We start from the raw sequence: 13423 nt of genomic DNA on the forward strand, positions 1-13423 counted from the left end.
ACTCCCAGGGGGTAATACTTCATCTTCAGGTTTCCAAGAGGCTGGGAAGTGTCTCTAGGAGCTAGGAGTCCTAGTTGAGTCTCTGTTTCTCCACCTTTTCTGATAAATGGAGGTAATATCCATCCTGCAGGATTGATTCAGGATCAACAGGGACTAAAACAAATAGATGTTGGCTGCGATGCGTCCACAACTAAAATGGGTTCACAACTTCTCAACCTACATGCTCATCTCTACAGGCAGCGCTTCTGCAAGTATGGAAAGCTCACTACTGGTAGTGATTCAGGACAGGATTTTAGGTGACTGGGGAAAACCACCTTGAATAATATTGACTCATGTGTGAAGATTCCCCTGTCCTCTGTAATGTAATTCCCTTTTAGCCCTTCCTCTTAGGAGAAAGTCTCAGTTTGATGCTAATATGTCTTCAACACCTCTCTTGACCCATGTTAACCATCACACTCAGAGCTTTCGGTCTTATTTAGAATTCATTACCGTTTTATTTTCAATGTTTTTATTTATGACAGCTGATAATTTAAGAAATAGAAATAAACATTAGTAGCTTAAAAAGCCATGTTAAATATGTAATAACATGTGGTTCATTCATCCATAGGTTCAACAAATATTTGTAGGGCGCCTACTGTGTGCCAGGCCCTGTACCCAACATTCATCCGAGAGGGAAGCAACCCCTTGCCCGGGTGGGGCTTACATTCTAATGGTGAGAGCCGTGATAGTGGTCACGGAATAGCTGGATTTGGGGATTTACTTCTGGTGGGGGACGCTGAGCCGCCTCCCGCTGGGAGAGCAGTAATCCTGCGGTCAGGACCTCGGCCGCCACAAGCGCGGGGTCCGGGGGCTGCGCGGGGCCCGGGGGCTTCGTGGCGCTGTCCTAGGCCGGCTCGGCGGCAGCTGCGGCCCGGCACCGACAGCGGCTCCTCCTCCCCTTCCTCCCGCGGAGGCTGACGTTGAGTCAACAGCGCGGGCGGCCGCAGGAGGCGGCGGCGCGGCGGCTCGGAGGCGCCGGGCCCTCTCGGGGCCGCGCGGGGCCCGGGCGGAGGAGGCGACGGCGGCGGCGCGGCGGGAGGAGGAGGCCGCAGAGGAGGACGGCGGCGTCCATGAGGCCGGCCCGTGCCTGGAGGAGGAGGCCATGAACGGCGACCGGACCGAGAGCGACTGGCAGGGGCTGGTGAGCGAGGTGAGGCCAAGGCGCCGGCCGGGCGGGATGGGCCGGGCCGAGCGGTCTCCAGCCCCGAGCCCGAGCCCCCCGGGTGGCCGACCCCGGCGGGGACTCGCGGGGGACGCGCACCCCGCGGCCTCGGCTGGCTGCTCTCACGCGCCCCGCCAGGTGCGCCGTTCCTCCCGCCCTTTGCGGTCTGCCCGGGCGCCACTTTCTTCCACGCCAGCTGGTGCCAGCCTTTGGGGAGGGGCCTTCCCTCCGGGCAGGGCTGGGCACTGGATTGGCGAGAGGAGCGCGGGGATCCGGGAGTGGGAGCCAAGCCCCACCTGCCTTCTCGGTTGCCGCTGTTTTGGAGCCAAGCGATTGGATGCCCAGTGCTGAAGCGGAAAGGTGGTGCCAGGGGGAAATCCGGGTTCTGGGGCCACGGCCGGGCCAGGTGGAATCACCTGCAGCGGAGGTTTGCGGGGGAGGGGAGTTCCATAGGGTCCTCCGTAGCCTCCGTTCATTCAGTTATTCAATTAAGTCAACACGTTTACCGTGGGCCTTCTGTGTGTAAGGTGGCGCGCCGTTTATCAAAGGAGTGAAACACTGGTGCAGAAGTCATTCGATTTGTGGAAGCAGAGAATACCGTGCCTCCCCCACCCCCACCCCACCCCCGGCCCAACGATTTTGTCAGAAGCACCCCTGGGGTCAACTTTTGGACTCCTATCCTATTCTCTTCAGCCCACCCTAAGAATGGTTTGGCCTGGGAGGGGCTGCCTGACTTCTCCAGGTGAGAGAGAGTGCTGGTGTATCCCTCTCACAGGTAAGTTGTTCGTCCTGACTTACCACCATTTGTGATGGCGGTTAGCCACTTACCCAGCTGTGCTGACCACACCCCGGAAATTCTCCATTCTCTCCCTCCTGAGAACCATCCCCATCCCCGTCCGCATCCCCAAGGCCAGCTTGGGCCTCCGTTTTCTTACTTCTATACTCACAATGCAGGGTGTAATGGTTTGCTGGCTTCCTTCCCATGTTGGGTGCTGGAAGGGAAACCTTGTACCGTCTTTCTCCTTTAACCATTTCCTGGGCCTCCAGGTCAGTCTGATAACAGTACTTAATGTCCAGTGTATGCAAAGCATTGTATTTCTGAAGAGGAATGGACTATCATAGCTTCTCCCCGAGTTTAGTTTGTTCCCTCTTGATCTGTATGTAATAACTGGACAGTATTATGATATGTTGTCATGCAGCCTGTCCCCATCTCCTTTGACAGGCTTTATGTTAAGGGACAGATCCTCTGGGGATCTTTTCTCTTGGCTCGTCAAGAATCATACCCAGTGATCAAGGAAGCTGGAGGTGGTTCTTCATGGAAGTCCAGTGCTGGGCTCTGAAATAGCAGAATGTTCACTACTCCCGCAAATACTTGTCGAATGCCTATTAGGAGTCAGGTACATTGCTCGGTATTTGGGATACAATGGCCAAGAAGACAGATGACCCCTTCTGCCCTCAAAGAACTCCTGAAGCGTATGGTATAGTGTGGAAGGAGAGTCACACCATAAACACTAAGAGAATCCTAAAGGGTGGACTGGGAAGGATGGGAAACCAAAGAAGGAAGTTCTTATTGGCATGGCTGTCCCTGGACCGAGGGTGCCTCTGTCTTGCCCTGACCACACAGTATTGCAGTCTAATGGTCTCCCCACTAGGCTGTGTATTTTATTGGCTTTGTTCCAGGTGCCTACACGCTGAGCTCCATACACAGCAGGTGCTCAAAAAATGCTTGTAGAATAAGTCAAGATCCGGATATGGGTCTTTCCGTAGTTGTCCTGCCTATCCCAGCTCTGTATCTCCAGAGTAATGCTGTCTTGCCTACAGACATTCATTAAAGCTTAGGACACAGAGGGCACACAGCTCGGGGCTGTGGGATGTGAAAATGAATGCAAGGTGCTTCCCACCTTCATAAGAGCTAACGGCCATTCCTCAAGTCCATCCTTCATATTTAACATTTACACAGCCTCATACTCACAGTGGTATAAGGTAGGAATTATTTCTTATTTTACAGATAAGGAAAGTGTGGCCCAAACATGCTAAGGAAATTGCTCAGAGCCTCACATCTGGAGGGAGCAGAACTTGAATCCTGGTGCCTGACTCCAGAGCTTGGGATCATTAGGCCACACTTTGTATCTTAATCACCAGTTCATCTGTGTGTATCTTCCCCTGGACAGCAGATTCTCAAAGGAGGGGTCTATGTCTTATTCATCTTTGAATCCTCAGCAACTGGATCATTGTTGCTCAGAGTGTGATTTACAGATCATCAGAGTCATTTTGGGAGCAGAGAGTACAAAGAGTTACTTGGCATTTGGGGGAAAAATACAAGTTTCTGGGTCTCTCCCCAAACCTACAGTAGTGCACTGAATTGTGTTCTTCCCCCCATGGATACATCTAAGTCCTAACGTCCCAGTAGCTATAATAAGACCTTATTTGGAAACAGAGTCTTTGCAGGTATAATCAAGCTAAGGAACTCAAAATGAGATCATCCTGGATTTAGGATGGGCCCTAAATCTAATGATTAGTGTTCTTATGAGAAAGTAAAGATAGATTTGAGACACAAAGATACAAAGGAGAAGGCTATGGGGAAGCAGAGACACACAGAGAGGAAGTCCACATGAAGAGGCAGAAACTGGAGATGGGCAGCGACAGCCAAGTGATGCCAAGGGCTGCCAGCAGCCACCAGAAGCTGGGAGAGGCTTGGAATAGATTCTCCCTCAGAGCCTCCGGAAGGAACCAATCCTGCTGACACCTTGATTTTAGACTTCTGGCCTCCACAACTGTGAGAGAATAAATTTCTGTGTTATAAGCCACCCAGTTTGTAGTGATTTGCTGTGGCAACCACAGGAAACAAATTACCTTACTTCATGAAAGTGCTTAGGGGTGTAGCCCCAAGTCTGCTTTTGTTGCAAAGGGAGCTCACCAGGGGATTCCCCTGCACACTCAAGTTCAGCTGCCTGGGCTTCGGTGGGCGTGGAGAAATCGTGTTGGCCCTAGGCAAGTAGGATTCAAAGAAGAGAATGGTCCGTGGCTAGTGGCGTTTGAAAGTGACTTTGGAAGCCAGTGGAAGGAACTGGGGAAGGCATCACCACACATGTGACCTGGGTCAAATGGGCTCCAGTCTGTTTCTACAGAAGTCCCCGGTTCTACCTCCCACCCTGGGTCCACACTCCATTGCCGTTCCTGCCCAGAGCCCTGTGCTCTCTTTCAATCAGTTTGCTTCCTCGGCTTGCCTCTAGGAAGCCGTTTTCATTTAAATGATCCTATAGAGATCAGTTTTATTTTCATATTTTTAGCATAACAAGCTGAAATTACAGCCTTCTCTCAGGTCCTGAAGTAAACACGGCCATGCATGTAAAAGGAGTGTGGCTTCTGTTCTATTCTGGAAATTAAATGTCTGGGGAGGGGGAAGCATTCTTCTCATCACCACCTGAGGTGATCTTTCAAATCAGGGGGAAATCTTGAAATGCAGTCATGCAGACAATCCATAACTTTATTTCTAAGATAAAAATCCTGGTCATCTCTCAGCCTACTGCCCTATGATAAACCATGACTAATTCAGTTTCACTATTTGAATTTTGGTTAATTAATTAGATAGCAATCAGTCCTGTATTCCTTGAGCATGCTGTATGCAGTGACTAGGAGGCAGATGTAGAAGATGGTTAAGCCTGGGCCTTTGCCTAAAGTAGAGCCGCTGACATTTGGGGAGGGAAGCTGAACAGGCTTGCAGTCTGAGCCTGTGGATAAGGGTGCAGCTTCGGGTCTTGTTTGTTGACTGAGAACTGAGAGTAAGTCTTGGCTCTACTTTCTCGGTGCAAAACCCAACCCAAGCAGGTTCAGCTCAAAGGGAATTTATCAGCTGATGTTGTGGGTTGAATTGTGTCCCCGCAAAGATATGTTCAAGTCCTAACCTCCTCCCCCCAATACCTGTGAATATGACCCTATTTGGAAACAGGATCTTGCAGATGTTCTCAAGATGAGGTCATTTGAGTGGGCTCCTAATCCAATGACCAGTGTCCTTATAAGAAGAGGGAAATTTGGATGCAGAGGTGCACAAAGGGAAGACGATGTGAAAACACAGAGGAAAGAAGGCCGGGTGATGACAGAGGCAGAGATTGGAGTTATGCTATCACAAGCCAAGGAAAACCAAAGGTTGCTGGCAGCTACCAGAAGCTAGGAGGAGGCAAGGAAGGGTCTTCCCCTAGAGTCTTATTAGGGATCCTGGCCCTATCGACATTTTGATTTTGAACCTCTGACCTCCAGGACTATCAGAAATTAATTTCTATTGTTTCAAGCCACCCAGTTTATGCAATTTGTTACAGCAGCCTCTAGCAAACTAACACAGCTGCTGTGACTAATCATTCCAAGATAGGGGTGGTGTGGGGCACAGCTGGATTCAGTGCTCTAACAGATGCTTTCTCTCCATCTTTGGCTCTGCTTGGGGCCTGACTTCAGTCTCAGCCTCCCACCCTCTCAAGTTCAAGTCCAGAGGGGAAGACAGAAACTCTTTTGCAGGAGACCCCATAGAACCCCAGGAATCACTTCCTTTGCACCCACTTAGATCCCTCACCTGCCCTGGAAGAAATTACTCAGGAGCATAGTGACCTGTCTCAGGCCTGCAGTTGTGCATGGGGCCCTGCCCAGGACACATGGACTGAGAGTGGGTTAGGGGGGTGGGAACAATTGCCAGAAGAAGGGGAATGGATGTTGAGAGAATCACCATGCCATGAAACTCCTCCGAGCCTCATTTTTCTCATCTTTAAACAGGATCATAAAGCACCTACCCATAGGTGCTCTAATTGTGAGGATCCAGTGAAATCACGCTCGTTAGTGTTTTGCTGTCTGCCTGGCAAGCAGTAAATGTTCAGCAAACACTAGTACAGTGAGGGTGGAGCTCAGGGCACAAACTCAGGTGTTCACAAACTGAAAACTTTATTTTGCTATAACACCTTAATGATGATTACAAACTCCCATTGTAAGGCGGGGGGGAACATAATCTGGATTGGAATCACACCTCTGCCTGAACTTGTATTTGAGTTCTAGGGGTGGTAAGTAGTACTCAGCCATTGGCAGGGGTGATGGGGTAGGGGGCACACAACTGGTCTGGGCTATTTTTGTTTAGCCACACTGTCCTCATTTCAGTCTAGCATCTGGTCATTGGTCACTGTCAGTCACCGTGGTGTCTGCCCTTGTTCCCCTCTTCTGGCCCTTTGGTGTCTGTACCAGACCCATGCTACTTTGGGTGAATGAAGAACAAGGTGATATACGGCTTCTTCACTACTCTGGGCATGGGGGGCTTTGCTCCCTTGCCCAAGGTGGGGGAATTCAGTCATGTTCTGCTGTCTCTGAATCACTCCTGAGCTGAGGGAAACTTTGAGAAACCATGGTGCAATTTTCTGCATAGACACACCACACCACACCAGGCTGGGTCCAGGGAATTGGGGATTATTTTTTACTTCCTAAGAAGGAAGGGTATATTTGTTAGGGTAAAGTCTAAGCCACTTAACAAAGATACCTACTCCCAAAATATATTGGTTTCAGTGAGGTAGATATTTAGGTCTCTTTTGTGTCATAGTGTGGTGGTCCAGGCTGGGTGAGCAGCCCTGCTCCATGAGTCATTTAAGAACCCAGGTTTCTCCCATCTTGTTTCTCTACTGTTTCTTAGGGGATGGTCCTCAACTGTATAGTTAAAGCTAGGTTGTTGCCATGTTTTGTCCCAGCCCATGGAAAGGGGAAAGAGAGAAAGGGGAAGTCCAGGGCAAAGGGCTTTTCTTTAATTAGGGATGACTAGAGAGCTATACGTATCTCTTCTCGCATCCCATTTGTCTGAGTGTAGTCACATGGCCACATGTAGCTGCAAGGGAGGCTAGGAAATGTCATCTTAAGCTGGGTATGCCCAACTTAAATTTGGGAGGGTTCTATTAAAAAGTTAGAAAAGTATACAGGACAGGAAAAACACAAACTTATAAAAGGAAGAAAAGGATAAGTTGGACTTTATCAAAATAAACAATGTCTGCTCTTTGAAAGACTCTGTTTAAAAAAAATGAAAAGACAAGCCACAGATGAGAAATTTTGTGCAGAACACATATCTTATATCCAGAATATACAAAGAACTCTCATAACACAATAGTAAGAAAACAATCTAATTTTAAAAATGGGCAAAAGAGTTAAATAGACACTGCACTAAAGAAGAGATTCAGATGGTAAATAAGCACATGAACAGATACTTAGCATCATCAGCCATCAGGAAAATGTAAGTTAAAGCCACAATAAGATGCCACAACACATCTGTTAGAATGGAGAAACAGACACAGAAATAAAAAATGGGAAAACCACGTGCTGATAAGGATGCAGAGTGACTGGAAGTCTCCTACGTTGCTAGAGGAATATAAAATGGTACAACCACTTTTGAAAACAGTTTTACAAGTTCTCATAAAGTCAAACCTACACTAAACCCAACAGCCCAGCAATCCTACTCATAGGTGTTGACCCCAGAGAAATGAAGACATGTGTCCACACAAAATCCTGTATGTGAATGTTTATAGCAGTTTTATTTATAATTGCTAAAAACTGGAAACAACAGTGTCCACTAACTGGCAAGTGGATAAATTGCTACATCCACATCATAGAATCCTGCTTAGCATTAAGATGGAACAGACTACTGTGATGCATGCAAAAACATGTCAAGTGAAAGAAGGCAGAGACTCAAATGCACCAACTGTAAGATTCCACATTTATGAAATTCTTCAAAAGGCACAACAAAAAGGACAGAAAAACTGATCAGTGGTTGCCAGAGTCTGGAGAGAGTGAACAGATTGACTGCAGGGGAATATGAGGGAGCTTTTTAGAGTGATGGACATAGTCTATGCCTTGATTGAGTTGATGCCTACATGATTGTATACGTTTGTTAAAATCCATAGATCTGTACACCTCAAAAGGGTGATTTTTTTTCTCTATGTAAATTATACCTCAGTAAACTTAAGTCTTTTAAAAGGGGCGGAATGGATATTGAAGACAGTCATCGCTATAGAGAGCTTTACTCTTTACCTCTCTGATTCCCCAACTCATCAGGTTTCCGTCACAACTAGCCACGGCCCCTACATCTCAGTCCCGCAGTCCTTACTCCACTCTCCTGACACCAGGCTGATTAGTGTTCATTCTTAGACATTCAATGATAACCAGGCTCTCTTTCCTTGCACTCTGTCTGCCTTTTCCTCAAATTTGGAGATCTTTTCTAGTCTTTTGGAGAGTCCTGGGGGAGGGAGTTATGGGGAGACTCTTCTTTGCTCTGGTATCTTCTGGTGAAGGACAAGGCCTTCAAAACTGAAAAGCCAGTCACTTTGCTACCAGTGTTCTGCTGAGCACTCTCTTCCTTGGAGAAGGCAAAATTTCTGGCTTTTAAAAGGGATAGGGGTGCTTCCCTGGTGGAGCAGTGGTTAAAAATCCACCCGCCAATGCAGGGGACATGGGTTCGAGCCCTGGTCCGGGAAGATCCCACATGCCATGGAGCAACTAGGCCTGTGCACCACAACTACTGAGCCTGCGCTCTAGAGCCTGCGAGCCACAAATGCTGAGTCTGCGTGCCACAACTACTGAAGCCCGTGTGCCTAGAGCCTGTGCTCTGCAACAAGAGAAGCCACTGCAATGAGAAGCCTGCACACCGCAATGAAGGGTAGCCCCCGCTCTCTGCAACTAGAGAAATTCCGCGTGCAGCAACGAAGGCCCAACGCAGCCAAAAGTAAAATAAATAAATAAGTAAAAAATAAAAGGGAGAGGGATATGTGGAGAGAAACAGGGTAGGAGTTATAGGAATTTGAGGCAAGGTAAATAGAGTACCACTTAATATTTCAAAGCATTATTCACATTCATAATATTAAATGAAAAAACAGTGCAAAATAATGAACAGTATATCTTAGATACATATATAGGCAGTTGGTGAAGCTGAAGAAGTGGGGAAAAGCTTCTTAGAAGAAGTAGGACTTGAACTGGGTCCCTCTGCTTTGGCTGAAGAGGGCATGATGGTGGTGACAGGAAGCAGGCCTGAGTACTGGACTGGTGGTTGGGCTGGCCTTTGAGGAAATGCTCCAGATAAAGGCTGAAACTAGTGGGTTGAGGTATAGCAGAAATGGAGGTTGGATAGACAGGGTAGACCAGATGGTGAACAACTTCAAAAGCAAGACAGAAGGGTGTACTCTAATGTAGCTGGTAATAGCCTCTGAAAGCTTTTTTAGCTAGAGTGTAAGTTGATGAAAATACTTGGGAAAGATTCATTTCCACTGAACTCAGTAATCACCGAGCCTTTGTCATTCACAAGGCACTGTGCCAGGTAGCGGGAATATAAAGACAAATTTGGTAGCTCTCCCAGGAATCAGGGAAAGACAAGTGAAGCTGAGCTACCAGTAATCTAGTCTTTTCTGTCACCATCAATATTCCCAATTACCTCTTTTGCACCTAGGCCATACCACTTATCATATGGTTCTTTGATAAATCCTTGACGTGTCTCTCTCTCCACTGGGCCCAGAAGATCTTGAACTCCTTGAGGGTAGGGACCATATGTTATTAATTTGTGACCTTAACACTTTTCACTGTACCTTGCCCTTTGTAGGTACTCAGTGAGTGTAGAATATGTGAATGCTTGAATATTTGAATAAATGAAGTAATAAGGAGTTATGGCATCAGTGGAGAGAGAGAAAAAGGGATGGCTACGAGACAGATTTTAAAGGAAGACCCATACAGGATTTCATAGCCAATTGGATCAGGAAGATGCAATAGCATGAGTCCAAGATGACCCTCGAAGTGTGGCTAGAGAGTGGTGGTGATGGGTCTGACAGAGGGTTGGGGGTGACTGAGTCTGGTGAGAAGAGGACAAGTTCTGCTTAGAGCTCTGCATTGTTCAGAGTTTCCTAGGAGTGCTTGAACTCTTGCGAGGCAAGCTTAGTGCTTCCTGGGAACATTTTTGATGAGCAGCTATCCTCATAGTGGCAGGCTAATTTTAGAGTAAGTTTATTAAAATTAGCATGTGGGGGAAAGTGAGCACAACCGCTATTTTTAACTAATGGGATTCATGTTCTCTCCTGTGCAGGGAAATTCGCATATGTGCTTCTAAAATTGACAATTGCTACTCTTATCATGTTAAAAAAATTAATTTAGTGACTTTCACATTGAATAAAATACATTGGCTGAAGATAAGAAGAGGACTTTGGCTAGTCCCTGAATGAAAATGACCAGAGTGAGCAACGTTTCTTACCCACTGCCTGGTTTTCCATCAATAAAACCATAGCGGGGCTTTGGGTACCTCCTGGCAGAGGACTTTGCTTAGTTGAGAGTCTGCATCTCTTTCTGATCCTTCAGGTAAAAGGGCACCAGTGGTAGGGGACACCTGGTCCCCAAGGAACACAAACCTTTGGCAGATTTTTTATTTTGAAGTCTTCTCATTTTCATTTCACTTCTTCTAGGCTACTCTGTTTCCATTACCTTATGGTATTTTTATTGTAATGAACATCTTAAGTTTGTTCAAAATATCATATCTTCTTCAAGCCAATATACCTTCTATATGACTAGCCTATTAAACTACCTTTAAAAAGATACTTCACCAGGACCTCTTACTCAGAAGCCTTCAGTGGCTCCCCATTACTGGGTATTCAAGGCCTTCCCCAAGCTGGCCTATCTTTCTAGCCTTATGCCTCATTTTCCCTCATAAATTGGTTGTTCCAGCCAAACTGATCTGTTCTGCCTTCTGGCTTCTACTTTATTATCCTGATCTCATCTGGGTGGGCCTTCCACTTCTTCCCTGACCACAACCTTTACCAGTCCTTCAAGATGGAATAGACACCAACATCCTTCATAAAATCATCCATGACCACCCAAGCTTGAAGTGAGCTCTTCATCCTGTTGCCTTATGTAGTGTAGCTTACAAACCACTCATGTAGAATTTACATGCTCCCTGAGAAAGGAAAGGACCTTCTCTGTGTGTTGATCTTAACTCCTACACAAATTAGTGAGCTCCTAAGAGGAGGGACCATGACCACCTGTGTTGGGATAGGAGACAGGAGTTCTAGAATGATGAGGCTTCATACTATGACTCAAGAGGTGCAGGACCTGAGTGAGGATACTGAGAGAACATCCCCCAAATGACCTAGTTCTGGCCTATTTGCAGGGCCTCAACTTTGATTTCACATTCTCATGTATGGGAAGAGAATCTTGGATGTGCCTGCCCACCTATAGTTTATTAGTGACAGACACACAGGTGAGGGGTCAGGATGGATCCATCACTGTGATAGGTTGGTTGGTTGGCATGAAAGAAGAATGAAACACAGCCCAGAGGTATTTCAGTGGGACAGGTGGATAGCAAAGAAGAAGGTCAACTATGTTGTGTTGTGTTGTGTTGCACACAACTATGTTGTGTGCATAGCCTTGTGCTTTGCAGGGAAGTTCATTTGGATTGGGGGATTAAGGAAGGTTCTTGATGAGGGTAGCACTTGGGCCAGGAAGGTTAGGCAGGATTTCTGCAAGTGGAAATGTAAAGGAAAGGTGTTCTAGGCAGAAGGAATGGAGATAGCAAAAGTGCAGAGATGGCAAAATACAGGGCTTGTTTGGGAAATCCCAGATGTGTTTCTCTGATTGGAGACACACAGTGGGGCATCAGCTGATGATTGTTAGGCTGACCTTGAATGCCCGGTTAGCTGTCTAGAGAGTGCTGGGTTCCCGAGTGGCTTTCATTCTAGAGGCAACTCAAAGGGCATGACTGTCCGCTTTGAACAGGGAGAAGTTGCCTGGGAGAGAGGGCTGAGCAGGACCCAGGAGGCCCCCTGTACCTGCACCTGTCCCTCTGTGCCCTTGTCCTCATCCACTCTCAACCCACCTGAGCCTGCCTTCCACCCCATTTTTACTCCTGAAAATGCTCTTGCCAAGGCCACCCAAGACCAGCCTCCTACTTGCCACGTACGGCGGTCTTTCTTCAGTCCTCTACCTACTCGACACCTGGCTGTGCAGCCTCTGACGCTCCACTGTTCTCCCCCTACACACTGGGGTTTGCATCCCTCTGCAGGGCTACTGGAAGTGTCCCCCAGGCACCTCGCACTCAGCGTGCCCTGAACTGAATTTACCCTCCCTCTGCCTTCAGCCCTTCCCATTTCTCTTCCCTTCTTCTATCCCATATCAATGAATGACATCACTATGGAATCTTCCTTGATTCTTCTTCCCAACTTACCCCATACCCATCTAATTATCTACAAAGACCCGTATTTTCTGCTTTGCTACAAGTCCTTAATAAGGGCTCTGTGTCACCTTTCCTACTATCCCACCATGGCTCAGGTTCTCATCCACTCTTCCCAGAATATCTGCATAAAGACCCTCTAAGATCTTCTTTATTCCCTGCAGTTACTTGAGTTGTCATTCCAAGCACTGAAATGATTTACCACTCCTTTGCCTAAAACCCCCGATGGCTTTCCAGGGCCCGCAGAGTGAAAGCCCTTCCTCAGGTGGCCTCCAAGGGCCTGCTCGTTCCTCATCTTCCGTAACTCCTCTGTACCCCTTATGCTACCACCTCCCTCACGCTCTATAGAATTCCTGTTACCAGATCAGTCCATACCCTGAGACATCTCTAAGCCTTTGCTTATGTCCAAAGATGATCTCCTACTCACACTTTACAGCCCAGCTCAAATGTCATAGCCTCCACTTGGGTTTCCTACCTCTTGTGGGTCTCAAGAGATTGGGAAGTGGATGGTATATTTCAGTTGGGAAGACAGTGTGGGGCTTTGTGAGCAGGTATGGCAACTGGGGTTCCTGAGGATGAGGGACCTTCAGAGGGGTGGGTGGTCACCAATGTCTAGCACAGTGCCTGGCACATGATGCTTGGCAGGCACTTGTGGAAGAAAGGAAGGGAAGGAGGGAAGGAATGAAGAGGAGGAAACAAGGAAGGAAAAACAGTTCACCTCGCCATTTTCAACATTCTCTTTGAAGCCAGCCCTACTCACCTGCCAGTGTGCCCCACTTCCAACGTCTTCCCAGGCTGACCATGGCTGTGAAGGAGCTGGGAGTGAGTGTCCACATGGCCTGGCAGATGCCTGGTGTCCTGGGCGGCTTCCTTTCTCAGGCAGCAGTGGATTATGTAGTCATCAAGCTCCACCACTACATAGCTACACGGTCTTGGGCAAATCACCTTACTTGTCCAGACCTCAGTTTCTCTGGACTTCGTACAAGGAAGATAACAGTACCTGCCTTGTGTCT

The 13423-nt window shown here is 47.6% G+C and overlaps 1 protein-coding gene across 1 annotated transcript in view; it reads left to right on the forward strand.

Annotated features, from left to right (window-relative positions):
• Nucleotides 1-1015: 1015 nt before the first annotated feature.
• The window catches only part of CCDC149 (coiled-coil domain containing 149), a 99493-nt gene continuing 87085 nt past the window's right edge, over nt 1016-13423 (forward strand). Inside the window, 1 exon segment of the mRNA XM_060103568.1 lies at nt 1016-1189. Coding sequence (XP_059959551.1) covers nt 1142-1189 — 48 coding nt within the window. The 5' untranslated portion in view covers nt 1016-1141.

The sequence above is a fragment of the Mesoplodon densirostris genome, chromosome 1 (assembly GCF_025265405.1).
Source record: "Mesoplodon densirostris isolate mMesDen1 chromosome 1, mMesDen1 primary haplotype, whole genome shotgun sequence".
NCBI lineage: Eukaryota > Metazoa > Chordata > Mammalia > Artiodactyla > Ziphiidae > Mesoplodon > Mesoplodon densirostris.